The sequence below is a fragment of the Anas platyrhynchos genome, chromosome 28, assembly GCF_047663525.1.
Source record: "Anas platyrhynchos isolate ZD024472 breed Pekin duck chromosome 28, IASCAAS_PekinDuck_T2T, whole genome shotgun sequence".
NCBI lineage: Eukaryota > Metazoa > Chordata > Aves > Anseriformes > Anatidae > Anas > Anas platyrhynchos.
In genome coordinates this window covers 5,352,511-5,372,362 of record NC_092614.1, presented here as the reverse complement: position 1 = coordinate 5,372,362, position 19,852 = coordinate 5,352,511, and the positions used below count along the sequence as shown (strand labels likewise).

Genomic DNA, 19,852 nt, shown 5'->3' with positions numbered 1-19,852 from the left:
ACTAAATGATCTTTCAAGGTCCCTTCCAATCCTTAACATTCTGTGATTCTGTGAATCACACAGCTGGAACATTGGAATGGAGGGCTACAAGCTTTACAGGAGAGACAGTCAGGTAAGGAAGGGTGGGGGTGTTGCCCTCTATGTTAGGAAATGTGAAGAGTATGTTAAGATAGTGAAGAGTTCCTCCTAAGAAAAAGCCAAGAGCAGGTTGAGAGCCTGTGAGTAAAAATTAAGGACTGGACCAACTAAGGGCATCTTGTGGTTGGGGTCTACTACAGGCTGTCTTATCAAGAAGAGTCTGTTGAAGAGCCCTTCTTGCCCTAGCTACAGGAAACATCATGCTCACAGGCTCTCATCCTCCTGGGGGATTTCAACCACATGAATGTTTGCTGGGAAAGCCATGTGGCAGGCAGTAAGCAACCCAGGAGACACATGGAATCTATTGCGGAAAACTCCCTCATCCAGGTACTAGAGAAATGAATCAAAGGAGAAGCATTACTGGACCTGGTGCTCACCAGTGTAGAAAAGCTCATAAAAGAGATTAAGATTGGAGGAAGCCTAGGTTGCAGTGACCACACACAATTTGAGTTTGTGATGTTGAGGGATACGGGCCTGGCAAAGAGCAAAGTCAGGACCCTGAACCTCTGAAGAAAAAACTTCCATCTGTTAAAAGACCTAGTGGATGATATCCCATGGGACACAGTCCTTAGGGACAGACGATCTGATCAGAACTGGCAACTCTTTAAGGATATTTTCCTTGGAGCGCAAGAGCCCTTTATTTCCATGTGTAATAAATCAAGCAAGAAGTTAGGAAACCAGTATGGTTGAATAAGGATGTGCTGGTCAAACAGGCAAAAGAAGAAAATGCACAGACGGTGGAAACAGAACCGTGTCCCCGGGGAAGAGTATACAAGCACTGTCCAGATGTGCAGGGATGGGATGAGGAAAGCCAAGACAGAAATAAATTTCACAAGGGATGCAAATAATAACAAGAAGAGGTTCTGCAGGTACATTGGACACAAAAGAAAGACTAAGGTAAGTAGTGCCTCTGACAAATGAAGACTGGTAATGACAGATGTGTAGAAGGCAGAGGTACTTAACTTTGCCTCAGTCTTCTGACTGGTGGTAAAATGGAATCCTTCCGCAGGCAATGTTAAGGTATATGCAGGACAAGGAGGTGATCCAGGATAGCCACCATGGCTTCAGCAAGGGTAAATTTGTGCCTGACCAATTGGGTGGCCTTCTATGATGAAATAACTGCATCAGTCAACATGGGAAGACTGATGTCACCTCCTTGTATTTCTGTAAGGACTTTGACACAGTGCTACATGACATCCTAATCTCTAAATTGGAAAAATATGTATTTGAAGAGTAGACCATCTGATTGATAAAGAATTGTCTTGGTGGTCACACCAAGAGGGTAGTAGTCAATGGTTCTATATTCAGATGGAGAATGGTGATGAGTGGTGTCCATCAGGGCTCTGTCTTGTGGCCAGTGCTTTTCAATATCTTCTTCAATGACATAGATGATGAAATTGAGTGCACCCCTGTATATAGTAGTACCACGAACTTGTGAGTCCCCTCAGCACTATGCATCTTGGCAACAGCTGGGCCATGCCAGATTCTGTGCTGAAGGGTGATAGGGCTGCACAGGCAAGTTGAATCTGCTATTCATGCCCAGGAATTCTGTTCATGATCAGGTGGTGGAAGAGAGGGAAAAGTGGAGTAGAGACAGAGGGCCATCCTCAAGACAATCACTCATTCCCAGTTTCAGCCATCCTTTCAGAACATCTTTGTCCAAGCCTTCATCCCCAGCACAGCTCCACCCAAAGCAAGATGAACACTCTTCCCCAAGAGATGGCACCTTCAAGGTCAAGGGAACATGCCTAGGTAGAAATGTCACAACTGAAGGACTGGTGGCAATTGGGTGTGGAGGAACTAGGGATGTCTTCCTCAGCTTCAAGAGACAGTGACTGAAAGATGACTTGCTGCAGTGTGCCCCGCCCTCCGATGCACAGAGGAGTAAGGCAGTGCCAACAGCTAATTCCCAATAAAGCAATGGCTTTCTCTCTTGGCCATCTCTATGCAGAAGGAAAGACCACACCGTGACACACTTTGGGATGCTGCAAACATTTATTGAGTCTCAGGAGGGAAATGAGAAGACTGAGAAGGGAAATCAGGTGAGGAGGCCCTGAGAGCAGAGAGCAGAATGAACATACAAAAGTTTTTCAGCTTTTCCTATAGCACAGTTGCCACAGGGTATCCATCTTCCTGGCCCACAAATGGAGAGAGGCATGCAGGTCAATCCAGGCTGGTTTATAGGGCCTCACAGAAGAGGTTACCCTCAGAAGAGGGTAACAAGGGAAAAAAAGAAAAAGAGTGAGTAACTGGAAAACAGGAAAGGTAGGCATTGGCTGTGTTGTCAGAGAACGCAGGCTGGCCCCGTCCAGTCTGTCTTTACAGGACAAGGCAAAGATGGTCAGCTTCTCTTAAAACAACAGCAAAAAGTTTGTTCTTCTGTCCAGCAGCATGTTGTGAGTTCCTGGGGTCCTGGTCTGGGAAAGGGTCTGGCATCTTTAGCAGGGGCGGCAACAGTAGCGGCTGGCAATACAAGAGAGGTCACAGCACCCGGAGTTGATGGGGACTCCGTCACAGCTGAGGATGCTGCCAACGGCAGCGGAGGTGGAGGATCCCACAACGGTGTTCTGAGGGAAGGAGCTGAGGATGGGGCCGGGCAGGGTCACCACCACGGGAGAGGGCTCAATGACGACGGTGGAGTTCTGGCACTGCCTGACACAGGGCTCATTGCAGCTGCTGGCCAGCGGGGTCGGGCCGCAGGGCTGGCATGGCAGGCAGGGCTGGCACTGGTTGTAGCAGGACATGTCTTGGGGCAGGAGGTTCACCTGGGAGAGAACGCAGGGAGGAAGCAGAACATGGGGATGCATGAGGAGCAGCCTGTCAGCACACCTGTCTCTCGTTACATAGCAAATCTTCTCCCCACTTCCCACTCACAATACCAGCAACTCCAAGATTTGTCATGGAACAGAGCTGATTGCAGCTAAGAGATCCATAGAGCTGAGACTCCTTTGTGGAGAATGAGAGGGACAAGAAGGGGCTTCACACTCACCTGGTTCCTAAGGAGGAGAAGGCTAGAGAAGTGGATGAGGGAGCACGGGGCTGGGCTGGCTTTTATAGTGGACCTTAGCTGCCCCATGTCCAGAGGCATCCCTTGAAGCTGTGATTATTTTCTGACAAGCTCCTCTTGAATGCAAAACATCCCAGCTAATGATATGGGCTGTGTGTTTCCTTCCTGTGCTGCTGTTTTTCATTTCCTGCTTTATGCCCTTTCCTCAATTAAAGCAACATTTGAGTGGCAGGTAGGGAGGCCGAAGTATTTCCATGCAACACATTTTAGTGTGGGCAGAAGACTCAGCTCATGTGCTGGAAGGGTCCAGTAAAGGCAAGTGATGTCAGCCTGGGTGACTCCTTAGGGGCTCTTTGGGACCCTTGTGTCCGGAGGTGGCCCAGCTCCCAGGTTGTGACCCTATCCCACTAAATGCTGCTCTCAGGGTAAACCTTCTGACATGTTTTGCCTCCTCCTGTTCTCATATGGGAATACCCATTTTTGGGTAAAGTTTGTGCATGGCCCTTTACTGATCTCGAAAAAAAAAAAAAAAACAAAGAAAAACAACAACAACAACAAAAACAAAACAAACATACAAAAAAAAAAACACAAAACAATAAGCAAAACAAAACCAACCAACCAACCAACCAAACAAAAAAGAACAAACAAACAAAAACAAAAACACAAGGACGCACGGGTAATTTAGTGTCTGTTTTTGTAAGATAGAAAAAGAAGAGGATCCTAATGTGAAAGAAGCTTATTTTTGTCACGACACTCAGCAGAACAGGTGGGCATGGGGCACTCCAGCGGTTTCTCTTATCACAACCAGTCTCTGAGGATAAGCTGAATGACTTTGACATGTTAGCACTATGCTAATTATGTAACCTATCAGAGGCTATGGGATTGTACAAACATGTAAATATACTGTAAAGGGGTTGTATAAAGAGTGGCATGGAAAGGCCTTATACTTGCCAGCTTTTGAGGGAAACCACTGCATACCCAGACTTGTGCAACTCTGAAATAAACAATCCCTTGACTTAGTGTGTGGATTGGCTCACTGCATACCACATAATGAATCCAGTGTTTTTATTGGACAACGATATCTGCCAGCCATACACTTGTGAGTCTCTTTCCTTGATACCTGTGCCTTCTCTACTGCCTCCCCTTTTCCTTGCCTGCCTTGCCTGCACCTGCCTGCCAGCACTATGTTTGGGCTGTTCAGACATCCTCTTGGGAAGTCTGAAGGCTCTGACTCTCAGGAACGCCTGAAGGAACAACCTGCAGGCCCTTCAGACTGCCACTCTTCCTGCCAAGCCTTCAAAGCTGTGTCAGGTTTCTGCTAACAGATGACCAAATACATCTCAAAGAGCCAGGGACCTTGAGGCATATTGTTTTGCTTCTTTGTCACAATCACTGAGGGCTCATCTTACATACCAGAAGCCATTTCCACAGAAGCTCAACTACTGTGAGGAAAAACCAAAGTATCACCAACACCATGAAATGGCTCTCCTTCTTTCAGAATCCAAATCAGCTTCTTCAACTGCTCAGGAAATTTCTTTTCACTCCATGCGTGCCCCTTTCTTGTCCAGCGCTTCCCCCCCCCCCCCCTACAGGGTGTCTCCCAAGTCCTATGCCTCTTCCTCTCAGCCTCGATCCTCCTCTTGATGAGGATGTTGAGCTGATTTTGCCTTGTGTGAACAATCAACCATGCCATATTCAAGGTACGATCAACCACACCTGTGACATGGCCAACAGATGTTTGTTTGTCCTGTGCTTGAAGGGGGGACACAGTGGAAACCTCAAGGACGTATTGAGGCGCACCTGGGGGACAATGCAGTCATTGGTCCCAGCCAGCATGGGTTTGTGAAGGGTAGGTCCTGCCTAACTAACCTGATTTCCTTTTATGATAAGATCACCCGTATGGTGGACCAAGGGAAACCAGCTGATGTGATTTTTTTGGACTTCAGCAAGGCTTTTGACACGGTTTCCCATAGGATCCTACTGGACAAAATGTCCACCATACAGCTAAATAAAAACATCATACGATGGGTGAGCAATTGGCTAACGGGCAGGTCCCAAAGGGTTATGGTAAATGGGGCTGCGTCAGGCTGGCGGGCGGTCACCAGTGGGGTCCCTCAAGGCTCCATTTTAGGGCTGGTACTTTTCAATATTTTTATAAACGATCTGGATGTAGGAATAGAAGGCATTTTGAGCAAGTTTGCTGATGACACCAAACTTGGAGGAGTTGTGGACTCGAATGAGGGTGGAAAGGCCTTGCAGAGGGATCTGGACAGATTGGAGAGCTGGGCGATCGCCAACCGCATGAAGTTCAATAAGAGCAAGTGCCGGGTCCTGCACCTGGGACGGGGAAACCCTGGCTGCACGTACAGACTGGGCGACGAGACGCTGGAGAGCAGCCTAGAAGAGAGGGATCTGGGGGTCGTGGTAGACAACAAGTTGAATATGAGCCGGCAGTGTGCCCTGGCAGCCAGGAGGGCCAACCGTGTCCTGGGGTGCATCAAGCACGGCATCGCTAGTAGGTCAAGGGAGGTGATTGTCCCGCTCTACTCTGCGCTGGTGCGGCCTCACCTCGAGTACTGTGTGCAGTTCTGGGCACCACAGTATAAAAAGGACATGAAACTGTTGGAGAGTGTCCAGAGGAGGGCTACGAAGATGGTGAAAGGCCTGGAGGGGAAGACGTACAAGGAACGGCTGAGGGCACTGGGCCTGTTCAGCCTGGAGAAGAGGAGGCTGAGGGGAGACCTCATCGCAGTCTACAACTTCCTCGTAAGGGGGTGTCGAGAGGCAGGAGACCTTTTCTCCATTAACACCAGTGACAGGACCCGCGGGAACGGAGTTAAGCTGAGGCAGGGGAAGTTTAGGCTTGACATCAGGAGGGGGTTCTTCACGGCGAGGGTGGTTGCACACTGGAACAGGCTCCCCAGGGAAGTGGTCACTGCACCGAGCCTGTCTGAATTTAAGAAGAGATTGGACTGTGCACTTAGTCACATGGTCTGAACTTGGGTAGACCTGTGCGGTGTCAAGAGTTGGACTTGATGATCCTTAAGGGTCCCTTCCAACTCAGGATATTCTATGATTCTATGATTCTATGATCTTTTAAGCCTGCCAAAGATCTCTTTCAGTCCCCATGCATGCCTCCTCTGTTTTGTGCCTTGGGATGTACAGGAGAATCACACTGCTGCGATGCTCCTGATAGTGCCTGTCAGTCATGGATTTCCACCCCTGGACAATGTCAGGTCCTCCTGGGAGTCAGTGCTGGATCCAGGCTGATCTCCTCACACCTGTCTATAGACTCCTGCCAGCATTGTCTCAGAAATGCATCGCAGAGGGGACAGATTCCCATCCAGCCCATTTCAGGCTGGTTCTCCTGAAGGCAAAGGGGATATCTGTCACTCCTTCACCTGAGAGATTTCTGAGCAAAGGGGTTTCAGAGTGCAACCAGCAAAGTGATTTCCAGTTGCGCAAGAGGGATGCTCAGCCTAGTGGGTGCTTCATCCAAGCTCAGCTCCCTTCTGCAAACACAGAAGCAGCTCCCATCCACAGTTTTCTCCACTTGCCAAGGACATGTGCGCAGAACTTCACCCAAGGTTTATATACTGCTAACAGTCTCCTGGAGCTTTCAGAGTAGGCAATAAAAAGTAGGGCAATTAAGAAACCTATGTCCCCAGGAACTGCCAAGCAGTTAGAGTATTGCAACACAGGCCAGCCATTCCAGGGCAATGGGCCATCCCAACAAACCAGAAATGTTTGTCAGAGCTCTGCCTGGGTCTCTTTCTTGCGGTCTACCTCACACCTCAGCCCTGGCAGGGCCAGACCTTCACCTGGGCTAAACTGGTTGCTTTCTCTTGTAGCTGTGACTGACTGCATTCTTCCGACACCAGGAAAGGCAAAGAGTTTACCCCAGAACACCTTTGGATACTCCCTCTTGCCTGCATAGTTGATTCCTTCTGGACACGACAAAACTGTACCAAGCAGGGCCATACGTGGATCCATAAGGAAACAGTGCTGTAATTGAGCAAGGACATGACACCCTGTTGATGGAAGCTGTTGCAGAGGTAACCTGCCTGTAATGGGAAAGTGCCAACATCAGGTGGCAGCTGAGCACTGACAGGAGAAATGTCTGCCAGCCTGAGAACTGAGCCTTGAAATCATGGGCATCCTTAAAGTGCATCTGGGCACCAGAGAGCTGCAGACATCCTGAAGATACCCTCAACAAAGGCAAAAGGAGGAACACAGGATAAACTTCTTGCCTGAGAAGGAGGAAAAAAATAAATAAATAAAAGGGTCTGGGAAAGCAGAAATAAGTGTGAGGAGTTTCCTGTGAGTGCAGGTGTCACACTGTCATGGCCATGTCCCTAGGGGGAGAGGGTGATCAACTCTTGCACAGAGCTTCCCTGGAGCAGATGTGGTCCTGACACTGGAGGGGCCTCAGAGGTCCTGGGTCTGAGGAAAGCTTCTCCATTCTTGCAGGCAAGTGGGCACCCCAGAGCAGCATGGATGCATGGGCATTGCTTGCTGTCCTTGGGCTGCCCCTGCCCAAGGGGTTTTTGGGTCCTCAGAAACTGGATATTACCGTGTGTGGCCCAGTGTGCCTAATACCAATGCTGAGTTGTGAAGGGAGTTTGTCCTGCATGTATGCCAACACCTGGGCCCTGCCAAGTGCTGTTCTGGAGGCGGTTGGGCCATATGGTGTATATGTTGTGCTCCCTGTTTGCTGGACCGGTGTGGGTAGCTGTGGGCAGAGACGCTGTAAGACAAGGGTGGATGTTCACTTGCCAGAGGCCAGTCTTCTTCAGCTCCAATGGCCAGTGCCCAAGAGAGGTCCATCTGCAGTGTGTTGCAACCACTTTTGGGCTCCCCTCCTTGGCAGAAGTGGCACTCCCCTTTTGATTGCCCTGCACTGGCACTACACAGTCACCAACAGCTTCTTCTGGGACCTGCTACCCGTCACACTGCTAGTCTCTGCTGAGAGCTTCTGCACAGCTGTGCTCCTTGATTACAACAGCACCATCAGTTTTCCAGCGCACTTCCTGTCCTCCTTCAGCTCCTGAGGGTGTTACTTGTTGCCTTCTAGAAGCCGACATGTCAGGAGACAGAAGATGCTCTCCACTCACTCTCACTTGACTGCGGTTATGTTGTGCCTGGGGCCATCCTTCCTCCTCTGTACCAATCACATTGCTAACATCTCCCTCAAAAAAGTGGCATCCATTTTCTCCAGTGGTGTGATGCCTCCCATCCCATCCCATCCCATCCCATCCCATCCCATCCCATCCCATCCCATCCCATCCCATCCCATCCCATCCCATCCCATCCCATCCCATCCCATCCCATTCCCTTCCTTCTCTCCTTCTCCTCCCCCCCCCAATCTCCACTCCTGTCCTCTCCCCTGTCCCTTCCCCTTCCTTGCTCTATCTCTCCCAATCTGCGATAGCCATGGATGTTTTCTTCCCCTCCAAGGGTCAGTGCCCAACACACTGCAGACCTTCTGCAGTGTGTTGCAACCACACATTCTTCTGGGAGTGGGGAAGGGGCTCCATAAACACCCATCTTATACCCACCGAGGGCAAAGCCATTATCACAGAATCACAGAATTTCTAGGTTGCAAGAGACCTCAAGATCATTGAGTGCAACCTCTGACCTAACACTAACAGTCCTCCACTAAACCATATCCCTAAGCTCTACATCCAAACGTCTTTTAAAGACCTCCAGGATATGGTGACTCCACCGCTTCCCTGGGCAGCCTGTTCCAATGTCTAACAACCCTTTAGGTAAAGAAGTTCTTCCTAACATCCAACCTAAAACTCCCCTGGCGCAACTTTAGCCCATTCCCCCTTGTCCTGTCACCAGGCATGTGGGAGAACCTCCACCTTGCTACAGCCTCCTTTAAGGTACCTGTAGAGAGCAATAAGGTCGCCCCTGAGCCCCCTTTTCTCCAGGCTGAACAAGCCCAGCTCCCTCAGCCGCTCCTGGTACGACTTGTTCTCCAGATGCCTCAACAGCTTTGTCGCCCTTCTCTGGACTCGCTCAAGCACCTCGATGTCCTTCTTGTAGCGAGGAGCCCAAAACTGAACACAGTACTCAAGGTGCAGCCTCACCAGAGCCGAGTACAGGGGGACAATCACTTCCCTAACCTTGCCGTTGGCCTTCTTGGCCACCTGAGCACACTGCATTCTCCCAGAACAGCTCAGGAGGGCATACACGGAGGGATGAAACATCTACAGCCAAGGCTGGGATGCAGAATTCTTTAATGAGTGTACAGAGCAAAAGCAGGTCACTGAGACCCCTCTTCTGAGAAGAGCACAAAGAAAAGGGAGAGAAGGAGGTAGGTGAAGGGATGGAAGGAGAGGCATGAGCCATGTTTTCAGAAAGCGCAGGCTGGCCCCTTCCTGCCAGCATTTGCCAGAGGAGCTGAAAAGGTCAGACATTCTGAAAGCAATGGCCTGAAGATTCCTCCTTTGTGTAGCACCGTATATGAAGTTCCTGGGAGAAGAACCCCAGGGCCATGGCCACTGACTTCTTTAGCAGGGCAGGCACCTTCTGCCACAGTAGCGGCTGGAAATGCCAGAGAGGTCACAGCAGCCGGAGGTGATGGGGACTCCATCACAGCTGAGGATGCTGCCAACGGCAGCAGAGGTGGAGGATCCCACAACGGTGTTCTGCGGGAAGGAGCTGAGGATGGGGCCGGGCAGGGTCACCACCACGGGAGAGGGCTCAATGACGATGGTGGAGTTCTGGCACTGCCTGACACAGGGCTCGTTGCAGCTGCTGGCCAGCGGGGTCGGGCCACAGGGCCGGCATGGCAGGCACTGGTTGTAGCAGGACATGTTTTGGGCAGGAGATGCACCTGGGAGAGAGGGCAGAGAAGAAGTAGAGCACATGGATAGGTGACTTACCAGCTCAGTTACCCCATCGCAAAAGGGCCAAGGCAACAGCTGAGGGTGGAGGTGGAGGCTGTGCCAGGAAACACATGGTGTTCATCGCTTTGTCCTGACAGGGCCCTTCAAAGAGCAGTCTGGCCCAGGAACGCTCTCACATAGTACATAAACCAAAAGCCGCCTCAGACCCATGTCCCAGTCACTGTCTACACAGACTTTCTGTATCCACCCCTCTCCCATGGCAAGAAACTCTGAGGCCCAGCATAGCACTGAAGCACGACCAGATGAGATGTCTATTGATGCAAGATCCCTTCCACTTTGGAAGAGGAGGAGAGAGGGCTTCAGACTCACCTGGTTCCCAAGGAGGACAAGGCGAGAGAACTGGATGGGAGAGCAGGGAGCTGGACTGCTCTTTATACTGGTCCTTCATTGCCGTAGGCCATGAGACACCCTTAACAAAGCTAATAATTTTTTTATCAAGCTCATCTTGAATGCAAACTATCCCAACTAATAATATGTATGGTCTGTGTTGGTTTCCTACACTGCTGCCTTTTCATTTCCAGATTTAGGTCTTGCCCGTGCCCCATTTAAGGATTCTTTGGAGTGTTGGGATGAAAGGCCCAAGGATTTCTAGGGCAGGAATGCATTAGCGATGGCAGAAAACTCAAGTGATAGATGTGTCTTGAGCAGTGAGATGATGTCTGTCTGGGTCACTTTGTTGGGGCTGTTTGAAGTGTCATACTCAGGAGGAAGCTCCCACAGGCTTCAGTTGGTTTCTGAAGGACTTCTGTGCATGAGGGTGTGTCACGTCCTTCCCTTTCCTGCCGTATTTAACTCTTTCTTGGTCCGTAGTCGCCTCCCCATGTATGCGATTTGTTCTACTGGCTTTTGATCCCATCCCCATTTACATTGCCTTCCAGAATTTATATTCTTTCCCTTTTCGACTATGACCTTCTCTGTGCCATCTGCGAGTTCACAAACAATACCATAGAATCACAGAATGGCAGTATAATATAATGTCTTTGGTTGGAAGAGACCTTAGAGATCTTCAAGTTCAAATCCTCTGCCATGGGTATGGTTACTTTCCATTGGAACAGGCTTCCCAGATTCCCATCCAATGTGAACTTGAATATTTCCAGGGACGGGGCATCCGCAAGTTCTCTGGACAGCCTGTTCCTCTGTATCACTATCCACATAGTAAACAATTTCTTCCTAATGCCTAATATAAATATATACTCTTTTAGTTTATAACCATTAGCCCTTAACATACTCCAGTTCTCTGATCATCTTCATGGCACTCCTCCGGACCCACTCTAACAGGTCTATGGCTTTATTATGCTGGGGGCCCCAGAGCTGAATGCAGCACTCCAGATGGGTCACATAGAAGCAATGAAGGGGACAAGCACCTCCCTCCACATGCTGGTCACACCTCTTTCAATGCAGCTGAGATTATGGTTAACTTTCTGGGCTGTAAGTTCACTTTGATTGCTCATGTTGATTTTTTCATCAAACACCTCCACCAAGTCCTTCTCTTCAGGGCTTCTCTCAAGCCATTCTCAGTCCAGCCTGTGTGGTTGGGATTGCCCTTATCCATGCAAATGACCTTACATTGGCCTTGCTGGACGTCAGGAGACTCACATGGGCCAACTTCTCAAGCTTGTCTAGGTCCTTCTGGATGGCATTCCTTCCCTTCAATGTGTCATATGCACGGCTCTATGTCACCAAGAAAGATACTAACTAATACTGGTCCCAGTACAGACCCTTGAGGGATACCACTCATCACTGATCTCATTTTGGACATTGAGACATTGACCACACTCTCTGAGTGTGACCATCCAGCCAATTCCTTATCCACCGAGTGGTCCATCTGTCAAATCTTTGTCTCCCCAGTTTAGAGACAAGGATATAATGGGAAATAGCGTCAAATGCTTTGCACAAATCCAGGTAATGATGTCTGTTGCGCTTTCTGTATCCACCAGTTCTTTAGTCCCATCATAGAAGGCCATCCAGATTTGCTGGGCACAATCTGCCCTTAGTGAAGCCATACAGGCTGTCACCAGTCATCTCCTAATGTGCTTCAGCATAGTTTCCAGGAGGATCTTCTCCATAGTCTTGCTGGGTACAGAGGTGAGGCTGACTGGCCTGTACTTCTCCGAGTCTTTCGGTTTTCCTTTTTAAAAATGGGGAGTTATTTTTCCCCTCTTACAGTCAGTGGGAACTTCACCATTCTGCCACAGCTTCTCAATTATGACAAATAGTGGCTTAGATACTTCATCAACCACTTCCCTCAGGACGTGCAGATGAATCTCATCAGGTCCCATATACTTGTGGACCTTCAGGTTCCTTAGCTGTTCTTGAATTTGATCATCTCCTAGAGCAGGCACTTCTTCATTCTCCTGGTCCCTGCCTTTGCCTTCTGGGACTTGTGGGCTAAATGGCTAGAGCTCTTGCTGGTGAAGACTGAAGCAAAAAAGTCATAGAGTAACTCAGCCTTTAGCATAACTTTGATAACCAGGTATCCAGTTTCCTCCAGGAGAGGGCCCACAATTTCACTAGTCTTACTTTTATCACTGACATACCTATAGTATGCCACCCTCTAGATCAGGTTGGCCAATGTCCCATCCAGCCTGGCCTTGAACACCTTCAGGGATGGGGCATTCACAACTTCTCTTCAACCTGCTTCAGTTCCTCTTTAACCTTACAGTGAAGAATTTCCTCCAAAAGTCTAATCTAAATCTCCCCTCTTTTAGTTTGAGACCTTTTCCCCTTGCCCTGTCATTATTTCCCTGAGTAAAGAGTCCCTCCCCATCTAAGGGCATAAGACCCCTTTTAGTATTGAAAAGCTGCAATGAAGTCTTCCTGAGCCTTCTCTTCTCCAGGACGAATACCCCAGCTCTCTCAGCCTTTCTTTGTAGGAGAAAGGCTCCACCCCTCTGGTAATTTTTGTAGCCCTCCTCTGGACTCACTCTTACAGATCCTCATCCTTCTTGTGCTCAGGGCCCAAGACCTGGATGCAGTACCCCATGTGGGGCCTCACAAGGACAGAGTAGAGGGAGACAATCACTTCTCTCGAACTGCTTGCCACTCCTCTTCTGATAAAGCCCAGGATGCAGTTGCCATTCTGGGCTGCAAGTGTGAACTGCTGGTTCATGTTGAGTCTGTCATTCACAAGAACCCCCAAGTCCATCTCAGCAGGGCTGCTCTCAATGAGTTCTTCATCCATTCTGTGCCCATGCCTGGGATTGCCCCAAACCTGATGCAGCACCTTGCAGTTGGACTTGTTGAACCTCATGAGGTTCACATGGGCCAACTTCTCAAGCCTGTGCAGGTCCCTTTGGATGGCATCCTTTCCTTCTGCTGTAGCAAATACACCCCTCAGCTTGGTGTTATAAAAAGTCATGAAACAGAACCAGTCTGTAGGCAGACACCTGAAGGATACCAAAATTCCCACCAAAGCAATGGCTTTCTCCCTTGGCCATCTCTTTGCAGACAGAAAGACCAGACAGGGACACACTCGGGGATGCTGCAAAAGTTTATTGAATCTCAGGAGGGAAAAGAGGTGACTACAAGAAGAGGCCCTGAGAGTGCAGAGCAGCAGGAGCAGACAAAAATCTATTTAGCATTTGCAATAGCAGACTTGCCACAGGACATTCATCTACCTGGCCCACAAATGGAGAGAGGCATACAGGTCAATCCAGGCTGGTTTATGGGGGCCTCAGAGAAAGCAGAGGGTAACAAGGAAAAAAGAGAAAAAGAGTGAGTAACTGGAAAACAGGAAAGGTAGGCATTGGCTGTGTTGTCAGAGAACGCAGGCTGGCCCCGTCCAGTCTGTCTTTACAGGACAAGGCAAAGATAGTCAGCTTCTCTTAAAACAACAGCAAAAAGTTTGTTCTTCTGTCCAGCAGCATGTTGTGAGTTCCTGGGGTCCTGGTCTAGGGAAGGGTCTGGCATCTTTAGCAGGGGCGGCAACAGTAGCGGCTGGCAATACAAGAGAGGTCACAGCACCCGGAGTTGATGGGGACTCCGTCACAGCTGAGGATGCTGCCAACGGCAGCGGAGGTGGAGGATCCCACAACGGTGTTCTGAGGGAAGGAGCTGAGGATGGGGCCGGGCAGGGTCACCACCACGGGAGAGGGCTCAATGACGATGGTAGAGTTCTGGCACTGCCTGACGCAGGGCTCGTTGCAGCTGCTGGCCAGCGGGGTTGGGCCACAGGGCTGGCATGGCCGGCACTGGTCGTAGCAGGACATATCTGGGAGCAGAAGGTTCACCTGGGAGAGAAGGCAGGGAGGAAGCAGAACATGGGGATGCATGAGGAGCAGCCTGTCACCACACCCTAACAAAACCAAGGCACAGGCCATGCTGGAAGCTGGAGGCTGTGCAGGGATGTGCGAGGGATTCTTGGCCTAATCCCGACAGGGCCTAAGAAGAGCTACCAGGGCCTATCTCGCTACAGCTGAGGTTCTAGCCAAGAAGCCATTGTAGTACACACCCAGACTCCCTCCATGGCAAACCTTCTCCCCACTTCCCTTTCCCACTACCAGCAGCCCCAAGATTTGATATGGAACAGAGCTGATTGCAGCTAAGAGGTCCATAGAGCTGAGACTCCTTTGTGGAGAATGAGAGGGACAAGAAGGGGCTTCACACTCACCTGGTTCCTAAGGAGGAGAAGGCCAGAGAAGTGGATGAGGGAGCACGGGGCTGGGCTGGCTTTTATAGTGGACCTTAGCTGCCCCATGTCCAGAGGCATCCCTTGAAGCTGTGATTATTTTCTGACAAGCTCCTCTTGAATACAAAACATCCCAGCTAATGATATGGGCTGTGTGTTTCCTTCCTGTGATGATGTTTTTCATTTCCTGCTTTATGCCCTTTCCTCAATTAAGGCAACTTTTGAGTGGCTGGTAGAGAGGCCGAAGTATTTCCATGCAACACATTTTAGTGTGGGCAGAAGACTCAGCTCATGTGCTGGAAGGGTCCAGTAAAGGCAAGTGATGTCAGCCTGGGTGACTCCTTAGGGGCTCTTTGGGACCCTTGTGTCCGGAGGTGGCCCAGCTCCCAGGTTGTGACCCTATCCCACCAAACGCTGCCCTCAGGGAAAATCTTCTGACATGTTTTGCCTCCTCCTGCTCTGACCCAGGGATGTCTGTATGGGGGAAGAAGTTGTGCAGGACCTTTTCTGGCTGTTAAAAGAAAGGCTCAACAGGAAATTTTCTCTTTTATTTAGAAGGAGTAGTAATAAGAATGTAGACCGAAAGTATATCTTTCATGTGCAGGAACCCTGTGCATATCTGAAACACAGTGCAGATCCTGTTCATAGAGAATTCCTTCTTCACTTCCATATATTGGTGCCAACCACAGAAGCGTTACTGTACCTGGTGTTCTCCAATGCAGAAGAGCTCATTAAAGTGATTAAGATCTGAGGCAGTGTGGGCTGCAGTGAACACACCCTGGTTGAGGTTGATCTCTAGGAACATGGGCCTGCTGGAGAGCAAATTCAGGACTCTGAACCTCCTATGAGCAAACTTACAGCTGTTTAATGACCTAGTGGATGAGATCCCCTGTAACACTGTCCTTAGGGTAACGGAGGTGTACAGACCTGGCAACTCTTTAAGGACACTTTTCTGAGAGCACAAAAGCTCTCCATCCCCTTTGTAAGAAAGCGAGCAGGGAAGTCAGAAAACCAGCGTGGATGAGCAAGGGCTTGCTGGTCAGACTGAGGCACAATAAGAAAATGCACAGGCAGTGGAATCAGGGACATGTGGCCTGGGAAGAGTACAGGGATGCTGTCTGGATGTGCAAGGTTAGGATCAGGAAAGCCAAGACACAGCTGGAACTGAGCCTGGCAAGGGATGCAAATAATAACAAGATGGGATTCTATAGATGCATTGGCCAGAAAATAAAGGAAAGGAGAGTGCAATCCCAACAATAAATGAGAAGGGAGAACTGAAGGACAGACAAGGAGAAGGCTGAGGTACTCAACTTATTTGCCTTACTCTTCTCTGCCACTCAGCTTCCCACATCTCTCAAACCCCAGAACCTTGAGGTGAGGGCTGGGGGAGCAATGTCCCTCCCACTTTAAGGGAAGAGCAGGCTTGAGATCACTGGACAAAACTGATCAGGTACAAATCTATGTTGCCCAATGCCATGCATCCCAGGGTCCTCAGGGAACTGGCTGATGTCAAGTCAAGCCTTGAAAGTCGAGCTTTTGAAACCTAGAAAGTCAAGCCTTTCTCCATCCAATCTGAAAGCCAAGGCAGTCAGGTGAATTCCCTGGTGAGTGGAAAAAGTGTCACTTCCATTTTTAGAAAGGGTTGAAAGGGGGTCCTGGAGAAATACAAATTGATGAGCCTCATCTATCTACCTGGGAACATCATGGAACAGATCCTTCTGGAAGCAATGTCAAAGACTGTGCAGGGTAAGGAGGTGATCCATAACAGCCAGTATGGCTTCAACAAGCACAAGTCATGCCTGAACAATCTGGTAGCCTTCTATGAGTCACTTCTGTGGATTGAATGCATCAGTTGACAGGCAAAGACTGACAAATGTCTTCTGCCTGGACTTCTTTAATGCCTTTGACACAGTCTCACATGGCATTCTGAGCTCCAAATTGCAGAGAGAAGGATTTGAAGGGTGGAACATGCAGTGGATAAGGAACTGGCTTGAAGGCTACACTGAGAGACTGGTGGTCAATGGCTCTATGCCTAGGTGGAGGCTGGTGACAAGTGGTGCCCCTCAGGGTTCTGTCTTGGGACTGGTACTCTTTCAAATCTTTATCAATGACATCGAGCATGGGATTGAGTGCAGCAAGTTTGCAGATGACACCAAACTGAGTGGTGCAGTTGATAAAACAGAAGGAAGGGATGCCATCCAAAGGGACCTGGAGAAGCTTGAGAAGTGGGCCCATGTGAATCACATGAGGTTCAAGTCCAACTGAAAGGTGCTGCACCTGAATCAGGGCAATCCCTGGCATGGGTACAGACAGAGTGAAGCACTTATTAAGAACAGCTCTGTGGAGGAGGACTTGGGGGTTCTGGTGGACAAGAAGCACAACATGAGCCAGCAGTGGGTACTTGTAACCTAGAAGGGCAACTGCATCCTGGGATGTATCAAGAGGAGTGGCCAGCAGGTCGATGGAGGTGATTGTCCCCCTCTGCTATGACCTTGTGTGGTCCCACTTGGAGTGCCACAGCCAGGTGTGGGGTCCCCAGCACGAGAAGAATGTGGACCTGTTAGAGTAGGTCCTGACGACAGTCACAAAATGATTGGATGGCTGGAGCACTTCTCCTACAAAGGAAGTCTGAGAGAGCTGTTCAGTCTGCAGAACAGAAGGCTCTGGGGAAACCTCATTGCAGCTTTTTAATACTTAAAGGGGGCTTATAAAAAAGATGGGGAGCAACTTTTTACTTAGTCAGGTAATGATAGGACTAGGGGGAATGGTTTTAAATTAAAAGAAGAGAGATTTAAATTAAATGTTAGGAGGCAACACAGAGGTTGTTGAGGCACTAGAACAGCATGCACAGAGAATGTGTGTATGCCCAATCCCTGGAGGTGTTCAAGACCAGATTGCCCTGGACAACCTGATCTAGTGGGTGTGTCGCATTAAGGGGTGTATTAACTGTTATTGGCCGGGTCGGATTCAGGGTACTGAACCAGCACAATCACAGATTCACCAATAATGCATTAACTGTTAGGGGTCTGGTTAGATTCAAAGCACTGAACTATCATGGCCACGTATTCACCAATAACGTATAACCACTCTTACTACAGTCACAGTTAATGAGAGCTATCACGACCAGGAACAATGCAATCAAGTGTGATTTATTACAGCAACAGGTACACAGGTTCTTTGGATTGCCAGCGATAGTGACTGTCTGCAAAAGCAAGCTAGCATGCATGAAATACACAGGTGACACAGGCGTTACAGGTGTTACAGGTGTGCAGCCTAGAAATTAACGTGTTAAAAGGATCAATGACTCTAGAGAGATTTATAACCAAGTGTTCAAATCTCACCCAAAAGCCAATGGGGGGAGAAGAGAAGCTTAGCCCGTCGACTGGTCCCAGGAGTCAGGAGGTCCTCAGGATGTTGTATTCCCTCGGGATGGTATCTCCCCTGATGGTGGTATCTTCCCTAACAATCCCCTCTCTCTTAGGCCAATTTATATTATTTTCTATCTTTTAGGTGGAGCTTGAGTGACTCTAGTCAAGCATATCTTAGTTATGATTGGTGAAAAGTTCTCCCATCTCTGTTTAAAGTAACAGGCTCTTAGAAATTCAGAGCACTTGCTCAGTGAGGGGTGGTTGCACCTTGGAGGCGGGTAACTTTTGGGATGGAGGTGTGTTTTGGTATTATAATAATATTATAATGAGTAAAAGTATACTAGGGTACAACATTTGTCAAAACATGATGAGTCCTTAGATCAGGGTAGCAAAAAGTGCAGCTTATAGGTCTCGGTGTGCACAAGAACAATCGAGTCCCCACCTGGTCACAGAGCCTAGCCATGATGTCTCCACTTCACTCTACACTCCATAATGCTCATTAGAGCTAGCACACCAAGTTCCCCCAGCACGATAGCATCTAAGCCTAGGGAACACTCAGGTAATGCAGCTATGCCCTACCCTGAAAGCCTCTTCAATGCTGTACATTTAGTTTAAAATGTGAATGTTAGTTTTATTTTCCTAGTTACTTCAGGCAATGGCACCACAGGGTGGCATCCCTGCCTATGGCAGGGGGGTTGGAACTCGATGATCTTTAAGGTTCCTTCAAACCCAAGCCATTCTATGGTTCTATAATTCTATCATCCTCTTCTCAGTCATCTACCTCTTTATCCAGACTGGGAATACACTTCTAATAGTGATGCCCCACCAGCACTTGAAATCTCATGTAATTTGTCTTTGGCAACTTCCCCTTTACTGACATGTGCCATGTCTTGGTCAGGATGCCTCTCATGCTTTTAGATGCCTTCTCTGCAGAGAGAATAATTTTATTCTCTAGCTGTGTGGTCTGGCTCCTTTTCCTCTACTAGTGGGCCTAAATGCTGGGATCTACTCTTCACAATCATGGCCTATGACCAATATGTGTCCATTTGCCACCCAATGAAGTACTCCAGTGCCATGAAAAGGAAGGTCTGTGCCTGTCTCGTGGGAGGCCTGTGGGCTCCCCTCCTTGGCAGAAGTGGCACTCTGCCTTTCATTGCCCTGCACTGGCACTACACAGTCACTGACAGCTTCTTCTGGGGCCTGCTACCCGTCACACTGCTACCCGTCATACTTGACTGTGATTATATTGTGCCTGGGGCCATCCCATCTTCCTCTGTACCAATCACATTGCTAATGTCTCCCTCAAAAAAGTGGCATACATCTTCTCCAGTGGTGTAATGCCTCCCATCCCATCCCATCCCATCCCATCCCATCCCATCCCATCCCATCCCATCCCATCCCATCCCATCCCATCCCATCCCATCCCATCCCATCCCATTCCCTTCCTTCTCTCCTTCTCCTCCCCCCCCCAATCTCCACTCCTGTCCTCTCCCCTGTCCCTTCCCCTTCCTTGCTCTATCTCTCCCAATCTGCGATAGCCATGGATGTTTTCTTCCCCTCCAAGGGTCAGTGCCCAACACACTGCAGACCTTCTGCAGTGTGTTGCAACCACACATTCTTCTGGGAGTGGGGAAGGGGCTCCATAAACACCCATCTTATACCCACCGAGGGCAAAGCCATTATCACAGAATCACAGAATTTCTAGGTTGCAAGAGACCTCAAGATCATTGAGTGCAACCTCTGACCTAACACTAACAGTCCTCCACTAAACCATATCCCTAAGCTCTACATCCAA

The 19,852-nt window shown here is 49.2% G+C and overlaps 2 protein-coding genes across 4 annotated transcripts; both read right to left on the bottom strand.

Annotated features, from left to right (window-relative positions):
• Positions 1-2,114: 2,114 nt before the first annotated feature.
• On the bottom strand, positions 2,115-14,785 carry LOC119714122 (feather keratin Cos1-1/Cos1-3/Cos2-1-like). Of its 3 annotated transcripts, none has more exons than XM_072028826.1 (2): positions 14,672-14,785; positions 2,115-2,903 (listed from the first exon to the last, which is right to left on the bottom strand). In XM_072028826.1, exons 1-2 carry the CDS (start codon positions 14,768-14,770, stop codon positions 2,577-2,579), a joined length of 426 nt encoding a protein of 141 aa, XP_071884927.1. In that variant the 5' UTR covers positions 14,771-14,785; the 3' UTR covers positions 2,115-2,576. The 3 variants fall into 3 exon arrangements, with proteins under 3 accessions (XP_071884927.1, XP_038024821.2, XP_071884928.1); XM_038168893.2 differs by lacking the exon at positions 14,672-14,785 and adding an exon at positions 3,128-3,276; XM_072028827.1 differs by lacking the exon at positions 14,672-14,785 and adding an exon at positions 3,013-3,054.
• On the bottom strand, positions 9,512-10,527 carry LOC119714105 (feather keratin Cos2-3-like). Its single transcript, XM_038168866.2, has 2 exons — positions 10,372-10,527; positions 9,512-9,989 (listed from the first exon to the last, which is right to left on the bottom strand). Exons 1-2 carry the CDS (start codon positions 10,448-10,450, stop codon positions 9,664-9,666), a joined length of 405 nt encoding a protein of 134 aa, XP_038024794.1. The 5' UTR covers positions 10,451-10,527; the 3' UTR covers positions 9,512-9,663.
• Positions 14,786-19,852: the final 5,067 nt, after the last annotated feature.